Source organism: Mastigoproctus giganteus, chromosome 4, assembly GCF_048544385.1.
Source record: "Mastigoproctus giganteus isolate SK-2022 chromosome 4, ASM4854438v1, whole genome shotgun sequence".
Taxonomy (NCBI): domain Eukaryota; kingdom Metazoa; phylum Arthropoda; class Arachnida; order Uropygi; family Thelyphonidae; genus Mastigoproctus; species Mastigoproctus giganteus.
The window spans coordinates 42,129,298-42,149,177 of record NC_143578.1 but is presented as its reverse complement, the minus strand read 5'-3'; the positions used below and the strand labels follow the sequence as shown (position 1 = coordinate 42,149,177).

At 37.0% G+C, this 19,880-nt stretch overlaps 1 protein-coding gene across 1 annotated transcript in view; it reads left to right on the top strand.

The window, feature by feature from the left end:
* Window positions 1-19,880, top strand: part of LOC150086665 (ubiquitin-conjugating enzyme E2-24 kDa-like) — a 251,835-nt gene that overhangs the window by 32,174 nt on the left and 199,781 nt on the right. The window contains exon 3 of the mRNA XM_090372670.1: window positions 5,882-5,932. Within this exon, the coding sequence (XP_090228796.1) occupies window positions 5,882-5,932 (51 nt within the window). The remainder of the gene's footprint in view (window positions 1-5,881; window positions 5,933-19,880) is intronic.

The window sequence follows — 19,880 nt, the reverse complement described above, 5'->3', positions numbered from 1 at the left end:
TATGTCTCCTGCTTTGTGTTCTTCACAACTGGGATATGAAGCAGCGTTATCCAGAAAGAGAATAGCCTTTTCAGGGAAGTTCATTTTCTCCATGTTTCTTTACAGAAGGTACAAATTCAAGAAAAAAAAAAAAAAAAAACCCACCTCTTTGAACAATACTGCGGTCTATTCTGATTTTCGTAATTGTTTAATAAACTGGTAAAGATGAACAATTTACTTTTATTATGTCTAGGATTTATTTGCTAACAATAAAAAGAGGCAATTTGTGAGTTCCAGTTGCATTGCTGCAGGCGGCTACGTGATTCTCTTTGGATTTTTTTACATCATGGTGCTGCAGGCTCCGCTTTTTTGCCATCGTAGTATCATCTTATAATTTAGACCTGTTTCTTCCATATTGTAGTTCTCCAATGAATTCTCTGTTGATAAATGACCTGAAATCTGTAAATTTTTAAGCTGATTAGCGGATAATTTCTTCCCTCTAATACTTAATAAATGAATACGACATTTTTTTTCTAATGTCCAAGCCATCCGTCACTTGCTATAAAACTTTCTGCACCATTAATCTTTTGACGACAGACCAAGGCCTTTGCTACTTTTATTGGTCCGCTGCAATTCCGTGCTGTCTTTCTTGCATAAACCATAGCAATAATGCATTGTATACTATCTCTAATTTTGGTTATTTTTTTTCAAGGGAAGCGAGAACTTAATGACTTTTGTGAAACAAACAGTGCCGAATCCTAGATCTTTTTAGGATTTTTTTCTGTCCTTTACAGTTGTCTTGGCCACATCAAATTCAATAGCAATTTTTTTTGAGATTTGCCTTTAACGACTTCTTTCCCGAACATCCAGCTTAGTTTTCATAGAAACAGCAACTCTTTTCTTGTCGATATTTCATTAATTTGCACAATCTTCAATTAAATTACGTACTGTAATTACAATAACAAATAACTTTACTATTGTAAATGCGGTTCGGGAAGCAGACAGCTTAGTAGAGCGTAGTGTACACTGAGTGGACAGAAATCATGGGATACCTACCTAGTAACAAGTAGGCCCATATTTCGCCCGGATAAGGGCAGTCACATGGCGACGCATCGAGTCCACTAGTTCACGAAAGTATTCTACGGGTATTTCCATCCATGCTTGCTGCACTGCTGTCCATAATTCCATCACATTCCTGGACGGAGTATCCAAAGCTTGAACGGACCTTTCCACAACATCCCAAAAATGCTCCAAAGGTTCATGTCCAGTGAATGGGGAGGCCATTCCATGATGATAAAATCTGCGGAATGCTCTTCGAGCCGTGTTCTAGTCACCACGACTCTGTGGGGGAGGCGTATTGTCCTACTGGAAGAAGCCATTGCCCTGTGGGTGCACGATGACCATGAAGGGATGCAGATGGTCTGCAAGGACACATAACCTGAACCGTCCAGAAATGCGTCTACACGTAGCAGAGGTCCCAACGTGTGCCAGTTGAACACGCAATATTACCGACCGTCCACCCACCTGAACAGTTCCTTGTTGGCATGACGGGTGCATAGCTTCGTGCGGTTTCCGCCAGATACGCACTCTCCAGCCCGCTCGAAATAAGTGGAAACGGGACTCCTCGGACCAGGAGACCTGTCTCCAATCATCCAGGGTCCAGTGCCGATGTTCTTTTTCCCAGTTGAGGCATAGAGTCCTGTGTCGTGGTTTTAGCAATGGGAGTGTGGTGGGTCGGCGGCTCCCATAACCTATTGCGGCTAATGATCGCTTCATGGTCTTGGTGGGGACGTTTCTGGCACCTCCCTCATCGAAGTTGGCGGTGATTTGTGCCACTGTCTCTCTCTCCGGTTGGCTGAAACAATGCGCGACAGACTGACGGCTCCGTTCGTCTACCACTTTTCTTCTCGCACTGTTCTGTCCACGATGAGATGTTATTCCAGAAATGGCGTGTTCCCGATACTGTGGAACGGGGATAGTGCAATTTCTGTACCACCTCCGCGATAAAGTAATCCATGCGTTGGGCATCATCTCTCTTTCAAAATCGGTTAACTCACGACGTTTATCCATACTGACATCGAATTACCGTATACGTGAGGGCAATATACTTATATACTTGCCATGAGGTGGGTTGGCGCCTCCGTAGCCAGGTGGGAAGGAGCAGCAGTGCATAGCACACGCTTCTTGATTAGACCGGGGTTCGAGCCCGTCACCACCAAATACGGAGGATGCGGAAAGGTCAGGGAATGACCACCGCATATCCCGGAGCAATATGGCCTTAGTTGCTAATGCTCCTAAAAACCAAATAACAAATAAACAACATGAGGTGGGTTCGTCCACTAGCGAGAACGGTGACAGCGTCGCGTTGCCCAGGTACCTCATGACTTCTGTCGTTTCAGTGTACTACGCTATCTCCAGTCATACCGGACCAGTGTCATGGGCATCAGACAATATTTTTTAAAGAGGAAGGAGAGCGTCGGTAACCGGAAGTCACTTAAGAGGACTTCGACTATATTTAAAACCATATCGTGATATATCGCAACCATTATATCAATATGTAACATGTATTGATATGTTAAACATTTATTTATTATACATATTAAGTTATACTAGCAGTACTTAAGTGGGATCACTTAATTGCTGGAGCTTGGATGTACCCTAATGGCAAGAATTTAGTACTGTATTCATCAAACTTGGCTTAACTGTCTGAGTTTGTATTTGACAACTTTAAATAAAAATATGAAAAGTTGTCACCACACAATGTTTTCATTAAAACATAAAAGAAGAAACCGTATTGTAATTTTTAAAAAATAAAATAAATAAAAGAAGTAAGAAAGAGAGAAAGATAGCAAAAGCCTCTGTTTTCTTGAATATTGTGGAGTAATTTTCCTATATGGGACCAGTAATCAGCTTTGGATCTGGGTGGGTGCGTAGGTACATCGCAACCGGTCCCACACTTTGTACCAGCCTATATCTAAATAAAAACATTTTAGACTAGAACATGGCACCCCGTAACACCTTGTACCCGTGAAGCATTTTCGCGTTTGTACCTGACTTGTTTCTACATTAATACAAATTCTCTTGTACGTACTAAGAGAATCTGTTTTTTTTTTTTTTTTTTTTTTTTTTTGTTTTATGTTTAGAAAATCTAAGTTGAGCTTGTGTTTGTGTCCGAATTTCTTGTAATGATATCAGATATTTGATTATTCTCGTTTTATTTTGGTTAAACACGTTTCTTCTAATACTAATTGCTCCCTTCCGCGAAATTATTTTTCTCCCAATCACGAAAACTCCAGAGCCGAGTAGCTAATATTGGAAAAATAAAAACAGAGGTAATAAATAAATTAAAAGGGAGAAAAACAAAAGTTCTAACACACGGATATTTTAGAGTAGAGTTGCCTCCCTTCCATGTATCTAGCAGGTCAAGCGTCACTTTAAGTCGAGTGACTGGACGTGATTGTCTATTTATCGAATTACGAGGAGCTGTCCATAAGTATTTACCCTCACTTAGAAATATTTGATATTACGTAAGTATATACTACTAAGTCTCTTAAGGTAATGTATAATTATTTTGTTTTTTTTAGATCCATCAGTTCTGAACTAGAGCTATGAATACAGCAAGAGGTAGTGCGCTAGTCAAAGTTAAGGTTCTACCTGTTATAAAATTTCTTCATTTGCAAAGCAAAGATTAAAACAAATCCACGAGGATTTGAGAGCTGTATATAGGGAAGGTTGCCCATCATATCAGTATGAGAAATTGGACAAAAACGTTTCGGGTTTGGGCGAAGCAGTGTGCACGATGACCTAAGAGAAGGAAGACTCGTCCCAGCCACAAACCCTACCATTGCAGCTAAAGTGGAACAGCTATCCCGAAACAGACATGTCTAAAGTGGCAGCCTGATGGGTTCCGAGATTGTTGATACCGCCCTAAAAGCTCCATGGGAAATAGTATTCCCTCACAATTGTTGTAGCTTTGTAGAAAGAATTTAGATGATTTTTTTTTGGCCGACTTGTGGCGATGGATGATGATGTGGGTTCACTATGACTAAGAAAATAATAATACAGATGAGCAAACAACGGAAACATTCATCTTCACCAACCTCCAAAAAAGTCGAGGTTCAACTGTCTGCCAACCAGGTCTTGCTGTCAGTCTTTTGGGACTCTGCAGTTATCCTTAACAGATTACTTCCGAATAGGCAATAGCATCAGTGGGGAGTACTACAGAAACTTACTGGGAAAGTTAAGTGAGACTATCAAGTTTAAGAGACGCAGGAAGCTGTCCAAAGGTGTCCACCTCCTAGCCGCCATTGCTCCTGCTCTCACAGTGGACTTTGCAATCAGTTGTAGCTTTTGAAAATGTGCAGCACCCACCTTATTCTTCCGACTTGTCACCTTCAGACTTCTCCCTCTTTCACAAAAAGAATGAAACCATTACGGGGCTGCAGATTCAGACTGATGAGGTAATTAATGAAGTGGAAGCTTGATTTTCTGCCCGAAGTGTGGAGTTCTATTCAAGAGGCATGAAAGAATTTATGGCGTATTCCCGCTACATTGTATACCAGTTGTGTTGAACCGGGGTGCCGCGGCACCTTAGAGCACCGCAACAATATTCCAGGGATGCCACGTAATTTGGGTTTAAGTTATTTAAACTTATTATTATTTTTTAATTTATATGTTTATTTCATTATAAAAAGGTGTACAGTATCTTTTTAATTTTGTGGTGATCTGGAATTGATGTTTACTTAGTACCTCTATACAAAACAATAAAATTATAAACTGTATATATATAATTTGTATTATGAAATGTAATTTTTATAATTATATTTTTGTAATAAATAACATTTTTTAATATTTTATATATATTGAGAAAATTGAGTAGGGGTGCCGCAAAATAAAATAAATTACTTAGGGGTGCCGTTATTAAAAAAAAGGTTGAAACCACTGCTCTATACTGTCGAACGCCAATCTACATTATCCTAACTCAAATATTTCTGGGTGAGGATAAATACTTATTGATCGTTTCTCATACGCGTTAGCTGCTGTCCACTGAAATTCGAAGGGTTTTATTGATGAAATAATTGTTATGAAATTATGATGGTTTCTATTCTGAGTTGATTTTGTTGAGGGTTTTTTAATGCAAATTTTTCGAAAATTCCACTTAAATTTAGTTTTTTTTTTTTTTTGCTATGATAATTATAATTTTGAATTTTTTTTTTGTTGTAAACAATCTTTTTTTTTTTTTCAAGAGATTAAACATATTAATCATTTAACTCCTTAAATGATTAAATTATTAGCGTAGTTTCATGGTTTCTGTTCAGTTAAATAAGCAAACGGAAACTGCTAGCAATAAATAAATAATAATAATAAAAAAAATTGCCATGGCTTTTCGTTTTGGTTCATGCGATCGGTTCCTATATCCGCTACACTGCCGGATTTGAACTAAACGTAGAGGAAGCAGGAAAAGTAGAAGAAATTTTAAAGCTGCCCGTTAACTACCGGAGAAATAAATGAAAGTAGCATGCTACGTCGAAATATAACTCAGTCAGCAAACATCGTATTAAAATAAAGACAATTTCCGTTCTCTTAATTAAAAAAAGCATGAACATCTTTAACATGTAAATGTCAGTATTTCCAAATGAAGTTTTATCAAAATTGTTGATATTTCTTTATTTTCAGCCATTTTAAAAACCGAAATGTAATGAAAGCTGTTGTTTGCAGGGATTAGCATCAGTACGTTGTAGGATGTTAATGCTAGAACTTTTACAGTTTACTAACTCAATCACGCATGCAACGTGTAAAAACGTTGCATGCGTGATTGCGTTAATTTTTACATGAATTTGACAACTTGATGTTGTCTTAATATACAAGACGTAATAAATTTTTTTTTCCTTTTTCTTTCAAGGATCCAGAAAGAACTTGCAGAAATCACCCTTGATCCTCCGCCTAATTGCAGGTAAGTGTTAAGATATTTCATGTAGGCAAGATTATTGGCAGTTAAAGCAAACCAAGTGATTGGATTAGATTATTTAGTTAACTGGCGAATGCTGAACTGGCTCTTTAAAATAGTTCAGACTATATTATTTAGCAATTTTCGATTTCGCTTATTCGCATCCAGGAATATGCTCAACTTATGTGCAGTCTTTCTAGTATGTATCTCACGATGCTCTAGCTGCCATGGTTTTGCTGAATCATTCTTAATTAAGAATATATTCAGGACCCTTGGACGGATTTATTCGTCTATTTTTAAACAGTTATTTAAACAACTGTTTAAAAATTGTGTATAGTGTTGTTGATATGAAGGCAAACTTCACGAAGATTATGGGGGCGGTTATGTGTATCTGACAGTACGAAAGATTTACTTTTGGTTTAAGATTTAACCTTAAACCAAAAACCAAAAAAGGTTAAAGGCAGTATGATAAATTGCGTTTTTTCTTATCGTAGACTTTTAGCATGTCGTTAATTTCCTGTCGTGCCAATTTTTCGCGTCGTTCATTTGCCATTTCGGAAATATTCTAAGAACATTCAGTTTCTCTTTGGCCCGGAAAATATACTACTTTATTAAAATTAGTGCGCACGCATTTTCTAAGGCCAAGTATTCACACTGTAGGTTGTACAGTGACTACAACTTTTTACCTTTGAAATCAGTGAGTGTTTTTCATACAGGCTTGATTAAAAGAGAATTCAGCCACAGCGAATTTTTAATGACATCACTAATGCGCTCCAAGAAACAGTGAAGCCACATTTTTGTGCTGTTTGAGTAAAGTTGCTCGCATCGACAGCCCTCCTAATAGAAAATACAGTACGGGAGCGGGTGCACTAAAGCAGCTTAGTGGGATTTAAGGCCCAAGGACGACTCAGTGTAACTGTAACCTCTAGGGTTGTTGTTGAGCTATTCGTGAATGCCAAATGGGTGGCGACCTTCAGCCATGAATGTGTGTTTTATCCAAGTTTGCATCATGGAACATTGCATTTTTCGGGTCAGCTGTCTACCCGCATTTTACTGGTCTGTGCATATGGTGATTTCCCATCCAATAGTAAAAGAAATTTCAGTCTGGGTGTATATATATATATATAACATTTTCAAAACTCTGTTTGTTATAGCAGTTAATAATTAAAATAAATTTTGGCTTAATTTAATAATTTATTGAAACGCGCCAAAAAAATTCATTATTAGTGAGGGCTGCTGTGTTCCGCCTCAGTCTTTCTCGCAAGTTTGTAATTATTATGGAAGAATTGCCCTCATATCAGTATGAACTGTGTGCGAGACATCTGATGTCTACAAGTCTTATTTTCAGAGCCTTAAAACCATTCACTTGTCTCTTGGTGCAGACAGAATCGGTGTGCTGGACAAGTGCCAATTAGATGTTCAGTGAGAGATACAGACAGTGCATAGCCTTGAAGTGATTTTTCAAAGGAACATTGTTTCTCTGTGAATGGATTTCGCTGTCAGTAAAACAAAAAAGAAGAAAAAAAAAAACATATTCGGCAATGGATTTTCTGTTGGCTAGGCAGATAATCTGGATAGATTACTGTATATTTTGATACACCAGTCTTTAATTATCCGACTGTTTATTTACATGCGATTATATTGAGATGCATTTAGGAAAATAGGATTCTTGCACGAAAATAGAAACCCTTGGAAGAGCTTGGCACGGAAGGAACTGTTTTTCCTTTTTTGTTGTGTCAGTCGTACTTGCAGACGATAGCGGCCATGATTGATAAACCAAAAGTGCCAGAATATTGTGTCAGTTTCTGTTAGTGTTTATTCCATCATCGTGTGACATCTAGTCGTCTGCTGTAATGACGAAGCTAATTTTATTTTATTTATTGTACGATTAGCCATTTTACGTATGTAATTAATTAAAATAATCAGACACGCCATTCTAATTTATTCGTTAATCTAATTTCAGATGATAAAGGTTTTCTGAAAATGCTATAAAGAGTTAATTTTGTGAAAGAGTTGAGAGGAGCCTCCCTCAAATATATAATATGGATTTTAATATGTTTTATTCGTTATTTGAATGGAAAATGGAGTTGGGTTGATGTGAAAGAAAAAGAATATTCATTCTCACAAAGCCTCAGGATCTTTCAAAATAAGCACAAGGCACGTCTTTGAGTTCTTATGGATCAAACAGGTCGGGGATTAGTTCACAGTGCGTCAGAGCTGTAATGCGGATTGTTGTCACCACTCAGCTGTGGTCGTTTCCATTGTGGCTGGAGGGAGGGGGAAGGAAGTAGCACGTGATGCGTAAGAATGGAGGGGTAAGTGCACAAAGGGGAAAACTAGTCTTGAAAATAGAATTCTTGTACTGATTCACGGTTTTCAGCTATCATAGAGCTATACTTTTTAAAATATTAATTGGACAATTTTATTTTGTATATTCAAGTGTCAGTTTTAATTCTGTTGATATTTGTCATACTCATAAAATAAATGGTAAAATTATGAATATCGAGTTATGTGAAGAGGACTAAGTTTTTTAATCCAGCCCCCAGTTTTCGGATATTAAAAAAAGTGTCAAATTTAATTTTTGCAGAGAACGCCCAATTTTTGCTGTGTTAACTCTGTGGCATCGTCAAAAATTCTTAATGGATGACGAAATTTTTCAAGCTGGCCCTGATGCTCGAACATCGATCGCTTTTCATTCGATCGATGTAATGCTATTGAGATACCAAAGTGCATTGCAAGGATGGTTCTTCATATATTGGATTCACTACGACGCGTTCTTTGTTCTAGAAGCTTAAATTTGCAGTATTAATAAGTGTATAATGTAATAGTGGATTTGTCATTTGTGCCTGGATGTAAAAACTAGGAGAATTTTACAATTGTTTTGAGTATTTTGAAGTACAATTGCTATACCTATTTGTCACAAAAAAAAAAAAAAAAAAAAAAAAAAGGAAACCAGTCCAAGAGCTGTGTGCGAACTTTGTGATCGAGAAAGAAGAAAAAAGCCGTGTCATTTGTTTCAATTCCTTTTCACAATCGCGTTCGTGATGAACTCTCATTGTGGTGGCTTAATATGAAAACTTATTTTAAACAGGAATATTGTATAACGTGAAGTGTTTTTTCTGGCAGCCATTTTATTGCTAAATAACAAATTAGCCTAATTTTATCTTAATGTTTCATTGTAATGATTATAAGTGTTAAATTATACAGGTGATATCCAAGCGATTTATGAGTTTGGAAATTACAGGAGTATAAATCGCGTCATGTGAAACAGAAAAAAAAAAAATAAAATAATAATAAATAAATTATCACCGGAAGTAGGGATAGTATGTAAATAAATAAAAACGATTGTTAATACAGTATACTTTGTGTAAGCTGCCTATCGTTACTGTGCATTTAACTTTTTTCTATATATATTTTTTTAATTAAAAGGAATCACGTACTCAATCAAGTGCATTCGGGGTGGGGGAATGGATGTTGAAAAAATTAAAATGCAATTATTTATTTGATGCACTTGTAGTCAGGAGACTTGTTTTAATGTATATTGCAACACTACTACGAAATTATCTTAAGGTCAAATCAGCTGGTTTTGTAAAAAAACAAGATAAGCAAATTTTATATATCTTGTTTCAAGAAACGTATGACTGATATTTCTTTGAAACACGAAATTAATGAGCTGCATATTATAGCTACTTGAGAATGGTTTAGTATGAAGTCGGGTAAGGAATTAACAGATGGTAATAGCGATTCTCTAAGGAATTAGATGCTCCCGTAAAGACTAAAAAAAATATTTCCAAGCAGGTAAATAAGAGTCGTAGACAAGCTCTTCAGCTTTACTTGTTTGCTAATTCTATCCTCAGGTTGTTCTTGGACTGCAGTGAAATGCAAGATGGCGTTTCCGGAATGGAGCGGAAATGACTTCGTTCGTCGTTTATGAACGTTTCTTGTTCCGGAAATGGAGAACAGAATACTTTTTTTAATGAAAGAATGCAACTAATTTACTGCTGTAGCTGTGTTAGCAATAAAATGGAATTTTAAATTTAAAACGAGTCGATTCTGAACCCCCCCCCAAATGGCCTTTTTACTCAGCGTTTAATTTTCAGTTTAATTCACTTTCCTAAGATTATTTTACTCAAGCAGTTTGCCATACGCGTTTCCAGTTTTAATTTAATTCGGGAGCACCCGGGTTATGATAAAAGTTGGCCAGTCAATCTTAAAACTGCACCATTTCGAAACATGTGCACAACATTTTGATCTGTAGTATGCTGAGAAGTTTCTTGAGTTTTCATTTTTTTTTTTTTTAATTATTATTATTTGTAATGCAGTATTGGCCTGTTGGTGCGCCTACTACCCTATTAGTAGAAATAGACGTCCTGGAAACATGTTTCGCATTGCTTTTAAAAGGTAAAACTGCCATTGCAAGAAGTTAAAAGAAATTACGAACCAGTCTGTCGTAGCGTAGTCTAAATTTTTAAATATATGTAAATGACGTATTTAAATATATGTAAATATACATTTATATGTAAATGTAAATCTTTTTAATAAGTATAACATTAACTGCATTTACTAAGTGGTGTAAATTCGTTTTTTGAAAAGGCCGAAAATAGCATTACCTATTTTGTAATTTTTTTTTTTTGGAGGGGACGACTTTGTTATTTATTTCAGTAACCTAAAGGGGCTAGTTTATAGGTGCTCACGGATAATTTATATATATTTATAATTTTTTTTTTTTTAATGTAAACCCCAAACACGAGAGATACTTATAGTACTTAGTACCGTATTTGTTGACATTGGACTTGAACTTCTGTAGACTGTAATTTTCAGGAAATATGTATGAAGGAAGGTTATTCCAGAAAACGGCAGTTGAATGAATAAACGAGGAAGATGAAAAGTTGGTTCTGTGAGTTTGAAGTTGGACAGTAAATGGATGTTGGCTGGTGGCGCACGTGTTCGGACTGTTTTGAAAGAGAGAGAGTGAGAATTATAGAAGCCAATTCAGAAGAACAGTGCCCGTGGAAATATCTGTAGAAGAGGCATGCAGCAGAAACAGTACGTCTATGAGAGAGCGAGTGGAGAGACTCTGTTAGAGATGAATCATTAATTAACCTACTGCCCTCTTCTGAACGGAATCAAGAAACCTGAGAGAGGTTTTGGGGGCAACAATATTCCATGGTAGGGCAGATATGCGATTTGTAAAGAGTGAACAGCTGTTTGGAAGAAAAGTAACACCGAGAGCCAAAGAGAAAACCAAGTTTTTTAAATGCAGAGGAAGCAATATTTGTAATATGCTTGTGCCAAGAGAGATTAGAAGTCGGGTAATCCCCAAAAGAGATATATCATTTTGCCTAGAAATTGGAGTGTCACCAATAAGCATAGAAGCAGAACAATCCTTTTTGCGAGATATAAGACAAGACTGAGTTTTAGAAGGATTGAAATCAACTAAATTGTCTTTGCTCCACTGGAGAATTACCTGGAGATCGGAATTTAAGGAACTGGTAGCAGATTTTCGAGAAGTTGAAGCTGATTGAGCAGGGCAAGGTTTCTCAAAATGGAAAGTGGAATGCAATGTGCTATCATCGACAAAACTAGGGATAGGACCTCCAGTCAATGGAAGAAGGTCATTAATATACAAGAGGAAAAGAGTGGGAAAAAGAACTGAACCATGGGGGACACCGGCATTAGTGCAGAAGTTAGAAGACAGAGAGCCATCTACCATCACCCTCAGTGAGCGATCAGAGAGAAAACTGGATAAACAATTACAAAAAACAGTTGACAAACCATAAGATGGAAGCTTGTTTAGAAGACTTAAGCCAAACATGATCGAAAGCCTTTGATATGTCAAGAGCAACTGCTTGTGTTTCACCGAACCTTTCCATTGAATTATTCCATAAATGGGTAACATAAGCCAGAATATCACCAGTGGATCGACACTGACGGAATCCATGCTGGCGATCGTTAATCAGACGGAAGGTTTCTAGGTAGTTTAAGACTTGGTGGTTAATTGATTTCTCCATTACTTTAGAAAGAGTAGAAGTAATTGCAGTGGGATGATAATTGGATGGGATGGATTTGTTACCCATTTTTAGGAACTGGCTGGATATGAGCAAATTTCCAAGCAGAAGGAATAAATCACCCCTTGAATAAGAAAGTGAAAAAAAGCGGCAAAGAGCAGGAGTAAGTCCAGGTTTGTTATTTGGTTTTTAGGAGCATCAGCAACCAAGGCCACACTGCTGCGGGGACGTGCGGTGGTCACACCCTGACCTTTCCGCATCCTACGTATTTGGTGGTCACGGGCTCGAACCCTGGTCTAATCAAGAAGCGTGTGCTATGCACTGCTGCTCCTGCCCACTTGGTAAGTAAAGTAGCTTCATAATTTTAAGTTTCCAAAATGTGTTCACTACAGCCAACATGTGCTGACGTGGTAAAAAGAGAATTGAAAACAATCAGTAACAAATTAGCCTGAAAGCAGTTTTCGTGCTCATTTTGTTATATTTATTGATTGCTGAAGTTGTCACCTGAAGCACTGATGTATTGTAAATAAAAATAGCGACATACACTGGTTTAAACTCCAAACAGACACTCGATCTTCTTTTGGCATTTTACTTTTGTAGCAATTGGATGTTCTGTGTGCTATGTTAAAACCGGCAGGCCACCGACAGTGAGGAAGCTGGGAGTTTTCGTCTACAGTTCCCAAAAATCAACCATCTGACCCGCTTACAACCTGGTGTATCGCAAACTACAGTGTGGTGAGTGTTACGTAAGTGGTTACTTCCAAAGCCATAGAAGTGTAGATGGTACAGGCCATTGCGATGGACAAGATTGGACGTCATACAATTGTGTGCATATGATCATTAATATGGCAGAAGACGAAGAGCTACTTAAATGCATGTGTTTAGTTATGAGTGCACTTTCCGCGTCACACACGTACACGGAACACGTCCAAGATAGCCCAAAGTTAACATGTTTTGTTAACCAACTTGCAGAAAAGTTTAGGGCCCGTTCCTCTTCAACAGAAAGATTATCAGTCCCGTGTACCAAGGGTTCATAAGTACACGTGCTTTTGAGTAACCGGGGTTCAAATCCATGAGTGCTAAATACGGTAATGTTTCTTGTATTTTCTCTATCTGGTGAACTCATCTGACCATGTGGTCGTTCCCTAGTATAAATAGAAAATTTATTTATTTATTTATTTACATGCTGGAGAATTATTCAATTCCTGCAAAAATGTGCTCCTCCAGTAAGGTGGCGCACCCTCTCGCCTTCATAAAGTTGTTCAAGGCTGTTTGGATCGCCACTTTCCATTTGATGGTCAGGGCGCATAGGTTCAATTCTGTGGCCAGCGCTCCCACCAGATTCTTCGATATTTTACTTCTTTTTGTGGGGTTATGTTAAGGACCAGACATACGATCACTATCTTGACAACTGATGTGAACAACCTGCAGAGAGTTACACCAGCCTTATTAAAGCACGTCTGGTGAGTGGTTGATTACTGATGGTAGTCATGTTGAAAATGTTGTATTTTTACTTCCACTGGGCTTTGTGTTTGTACTAATTTTCTCCAGGTACATTTTTTTATGTAAACATAATACTGTAAAAAGTTAAAGGCACCAAAGATGTGAAGCCACTTTTGAATGAAATGTTGCGTACGTAATGTAAATATATTAAAAGTGGGCTGAAGCACTTTTAACGTACGTGGGATCTAAATATCTGTTTATTATTATATCCAGTTGGAAATTACATGCAGATTGTAATCAGTTGTTTCGTTCCTACCACTTCATCAGTAATTGCTGTTGTTACTTTTGACATAGTGATCAGATTGTGAATAACAAAACTTTGGCCATTCTGTTCTTTGTAATGTTCAAGTGACAACGGGAAAGGTTTATACCACGAAACGTCTGATTTCCAACTGGAAATATAGATATTTAGATATCAATGTAAGTTAAAAGTACGGCACTTCATTTATTATGCTTTTGACTTACCCAGTAAAATCAAAAACAGATTGGGATATTGGATTCGGTATTATTATTTCTTTATTCGCTATTGGCTATTAAAGTGTAAAAACATCACCTCCTTTCTCTATACTAATTATAAATACTAATCATTCGAATTACAGTCTGAGTAAAATTGAATGATATGCCATAGTTGAATACTGAAGATCAGTTTTAAACCTCTTGGTTGGTTCCATCAATAAATATGATCCTGAAACGTTTATCAAAAAAAAAAAAATATATATATATATGGTCCTCTCTGGTACACTTCTCGCCACATTTCTTCTTATCTACCTAAATTTCACCTTATTCTGTATATTTAAAATACTGTCTTAAAAACTGATTACAGAGGTCACTAGTCATCTATTTTTTCGTTAGTAGCTGTTTTATTTGTTTTGTTTGCAGCTATCGTTTTGACCTCATGTAGTTTCGCGTCGCCATTTTCAGGTATAATATTTTTAATCTTCTACTTTTTATAATATTCACCCTTTTCTCTTAATTATATTTTCATTATAATACTGCGTAGGGACTACCTTGTCCATACTTTGTAAGAGATACCTTTTCGTTTTTTTTTTTTTTTTTTATATTTGTTTATTTACATTTATAAATTTTCTCTTGCATAACTATGGGCAAGTATGGAAACGCAGTCCGTTGATGCTATGTCAGGTGTAGTCCCCCGATGAAATACCTGATTTAGCATCAATATTTATTTTGCTGACATCAGATTTCATTATTTATTAATTTTTCATATTTTATTCCCCGTTTCGGAGTTCTGTATTTAGTAAAATTTTTTCCCGCCTTTATCTGATGTTGGCTATCGTACTTTACTTTTATTTATCGTATTAATTAAAATATACATATATATATATATATATATATATATATATATATATATATATATATTAAGACCAGTTTGATTTCTGTGCTGAGAATAACTTAACCAGCATATCCATCTAAATATTTTACGCCTCCAGCATTATGTATTTAAATTAGCCATGGATTTAAAAAATTCTTGTAGAAGGATTTTTTTTAATCGTAAAATTGTAAGAACCGTGTGTTGCTGCCATAACAATAGAGTTGTTAACAAGTGCTCTTGTCGTATGAATGGCCCTGAGTATAAAAAGAAACTATTTTTAGCAGGGATGTTTAAAACAAACCTCTGCCTACAGACATCGATAATGGAGCATCCTCGCTAAAAGAGGTGCTCGATCGTGAATTATTGATTTTGCAAAGGATAGAGTTTAAATGCAGAACAGACCATTGTCAAAACTGCGTTTCGATAGGCAGCAATTTGTTAACATATAGCCTCAAGAAAGATAGATAATCTTCTAAAGAGACCAAATCTCTGCATATTCAACTAGTAGAAATATATGTTGATATCGAGCCAAGATAGCAATAATTTGTAGAAAGTCTCTTTTGGGATGTTTCATCATTTAATATGCTTTTCTTATAAATCCAGTAATGTGCAGTTTTAAAGATAGATTATTATAGAACTGAACTCTGAGATGGTTCGTCACATGAATATAGTATGATAGACGCCTGGCATTCTATTTAGCCATTTGAAGAGCCAGTATTCAACCTGAAGAAAAAGGCCATTGGGTTGTATTCTTGCGCAGATTATCTTATTATGCTGATGGCCGTTGTTGACCATGTAAAAGTTGTTTAAACGAAAAATGGTTAATCGAATAAGACTATGGTTGACTAATACGCAGGCTGGACACCTGCTCGACTGGATTAATGATTGTACAAAACGGCACAGTAGAGAAAACATGTGACGTTATCCCCCTATCTAAAAGAACATTTTTTAAACTGGGTGGATTGTATCATTGCATTGCCCGGCAGCCTTTTCGGGCTACTTGGCCATCAAGAGGGTAGCTACGCTTCTGCGTTTTGATGTCCATACTAATTTTGGGCAGAGGTGTACACTATATTGCCAATAGATTCGGACATTCGTGGGAATTGGGAAAAAGGAAACCATACTTCGGCATCTACGTGTCAAAAATAAGTATACCGTAATCTCTCGCCAATAGTGAGTTTGAAATAAAGTGGTTTTGTATTTGCATATGAAAATTTTACAGGTCCAGTATCCTTGCACAAAAGAATGTGAAAATCATTGCTCACGCCTTTGCAGGACGTGGAGGATCTGGTAGTTAATTGCAGAGGGATGGAATTTACGCGCTGTCCTCTCAGTGAAGCGTATGTCAGTATCATATATGAAACGTGGTCGGTCCCCTCTTTAGATTTACGCTTTTTTTGACTGATATTTAATTCTACTGGACGTATTTTGGATATGTTTTTCTAATGCTTCGAAGATTGCCGTATTTATTGTAAACTAACATTTATTTTACTCTGAATTTTCAGTAAGTGCTGAAAGTGAATGTGTGAAAAGAGCAAAGAAAGTAATGACATTGGAAGAACAGAAGATAAAAAGTTCTTGATAGATTTCATAATTGCCTCTTATTCTATTTTATTCTGTTTTCTGTGGTATCTTATTCCTGCAAACCTTCGCACTTTTTAGGAAGGTATCTCCTGCGGTTGGCGAGGGATTCCTCTAAAAGCAACTACGTTTATGCTGGAAGTAAGCAGATCACCAAATACAGTAGATGGGTCGAGGCGTTGAGCTTTAGTGACTTGCAACGGGGAGTTATTATTAGATGCTATATTAAAAATCAATTTGTTTATGCGATTGTAGAAAATACTGCAACACCCTGTCGACGATGGCAACGTAATCACCAAAATAAAAATTTCATGGTGCTACTACAGCTGGGAAACGTTTGGATAGACCGGAGAAAGTGACAAAAAAAAAAAACCAAAGGCGCTCAGAAGACTGGTACGTGCCTTTGCGGTAGCACAGTTGGGAGAATCGCCGTTCTCCCCACATCGGATGGAAAAGACCTAAGTTCGAATCTTGTCAATGACGTGAGGAATTTTTATGGGCCTTTTTCACAACGTGGCTGAGTTCATTGGTCTCAGGCGAGGGTAGGATGGTTTTCCGTCCAGAAGACAGGCAAATTGACCACAGAACACACGCAATTTACACACATAATATATACGACTCATAGTGGCCTTAGTTGCTGATGCGCCTACAGCAAACAAACGAGAGTTGTACGTAGATCCTGTCAGTCCTCATCGAATATGAACCGTGTACCATGGAGGCTACACGGAAAACCGTGTAGCCTCCATGATACACGGTTTTCCTAATCTGATGCCTGGAGAACATAAGTTACCAAAGGGTGTCGTCTCAGCTGTGAAGTTTGGCGGACTTACTGTTACCACCTAGGCTGGGACCATTGGTTCTTGGAACAGTGAATGCCATGCGATCATCATCATCATCATCAGCCATTTTCAATCCACTGCAGGATGAAGGCCTCTCCAGCAACTGTCATATGCTGGAGGGTTTGGTCTTTTCCTCTTCACGCTGACCAGGCGTCTTGAAGAGAACCACTCTACACGCTCGTTGCCACCTAAGTGACGTAACAGGGCTTACCATCGAGAAGGTGTGCATGAGTGGATTTTAGGGAGGCAGGCCAACCGGACTTCTCCTAAATCTTCTGCATTAGAGAGATATTGGATCCATCAGTGTTTTAGGCTGAGTGTCTGATAACACACAGGATACCTGTTCCCCTCTAAGCCATGCGATACATTAACGTTCTTGGCAATTCCACTTTACCTACACCGTGGCAAAGTATGGGAAGGAGACGTTTTCTGTTTCAGCCTGAAATACTGTCATATTGCACAGCCTATAATGTCTTGGTCCGAAGAGACGAGCGTGCACAAGCTTCATTGACTTGCCCAGAGTACTGCTGACCTTAACCCCATTTGTGAACACTTTTGGGATGAACTGAACTTCGGCTTCGGACAGTTCAATATTCTCGCAGCTATTAGCTGAATTGCCCCCTGTGTTAAAGGGCGAATGGGTCAAAATACCACCTTCCGGTTAACAAAAATTGTTTCCGACGATGTGGCCAACATGATTAAATAATTGTATCAATAAAAGGTTCTGCAAACATTCAGATGTCTAGTTACTTTTTTGGAACATCGTCAGTACTGTAAGATGGATTATTTTCCTATCGGAAACAGTATAAGTCGAAGAGCTGCGATTGTGTCATATGTTAAGAATTTTGTTAACCCGTTTAGTGAGCTTTTTAGCTTAACGGTGGTAATTTTTTTTTTTTTTTTTCTGAACAAAAGCAACTTTGCCATAAAAAGATATACTCTACTAGATATGAGAATACCTTTTTTGATTTAAAAAAAAAAAAAAAAAAAAAAAAGGAAGAAAGATTCCTCTAACTTGACTGTTTCGAGAAGTCCTTCCTCCCTCTCCGGGGTCTGATATACCCAGCCTAGCAATTCTACCATTTTTGAATGCATATCTCAATTTATCTCTTCCCCCTTTTGAATTACTCTGCTACGATTTTTGCTCAATCTCCGATACATCGTCGTGTCCCTTCCCTTGGAGTTTTAATTTCATCTTTAGAAACAAAAGTTGCAGGGAAGGAGACTCAGTCCGAAAAATGTGCATTTGTGGGGGGTAGGGGGGTGTTTCAAGCATTTGGACCTTGGCCAGAAACTGTAGGACAGACAAAGCGTTATGAGTTTTTCTCCAAATCATTACTGTTTTACCGAGCTGGAAACAATATTTGATGCAGACTCTGTTATTTTGAATTTCATATCAAAAATTCGCAGAGAACGTTAACAGCTTCACTTACGTGACTGTATAAACTGGGATGTTTTTGATTTTTATTTATTTTATTTTATGTTTTAGGCTCGTTAGCATATGTGCATAAGCGCCTATTGTCTTCACCGTGTCCGTCCATCCTTTCGCATGTAACAACTCGACTCCCAATGTATGGATTTTCATAAAATTTTATATTTGGTTCACATAGAAAGATTTTTTTTTTTTTTTGACACATCCAAATTTCACTAAAGTCGGACAAATGGGAATCCAGCAATTATTTCTTTTTTCCATACAAATTATATGGAAAAAAGAAATTCATATATTAAATGTAATTTTAATCCAGTATTGTTAGCATCTTCTGTTGGTCCAGTTAGATTTCAGTCCTTAATCCTCCTCACAAAAATCGGCATAAATGAAAGTGTGTTATCGTATTAATCGACAAGAAAAATTTGATTCCAAATTTTCAAAATACGAGTATATTCCCTCTTGTTGTAAGTTTAATTTCGATTTCATAGCATTTCCTCCCCAGTTTCCCCTACAGAAATTTTACTAGAAATTTGGAACAGGAATTTTGATCCATTTCGAAATTTCAGTGCTTGGAATATTTTAGAAATCTCTGTAACAAATTTTCATGTTGATGCGTTGGCTTATTTTGTTACAAATCATGAATTATTATTACTTGCTAATGCACCTGAATTGTAATGAACTGCCTTCATTTACTGTACTAACTTTTTTTTTTTTTTTTAACGAGAATTCATCATTTGGATGTTGAGGTTAAATTAACTAAGCGTGGCTTGAAAACGTCATCATGGTTTTCTCGACAAATTTCATATCCTTGTTTTGCTTGCCAAAATCACAGCGCTCATTTTCTTGAATACAGAAGGATTATGCTTGTTGACTGTAATTGATGAGTTGAACATAACATGCAGCTAATGCACACTGTTAATTGCGAAACTGTTCATTTAGTCAAGGACGCTGCTATACAGAGTGCCGTTTCATTCCAGCGTGCAAAAATCGATGCGAGATAAGAACACCTAAATCGGATCCGAACACTTTAGGCGAAATCAATTTTCAGTTGATTGACTATACGCGATGTTTGTAGTGATCGTCTTGTTAAAGCTTAATTTTTTTAAAAAATATTCTTTCTTGTTTTTGTTATTTATTTATTTCCCACTTGGATTCAAACTTTGGACCAGGCGCAGTTTCGTTCAATACAAAGAAGAAAGTTTTTAGTTCAATTCTTGCAGTCTTTATCATAAAAATAACAACAGCACACACAAAATCGATACGA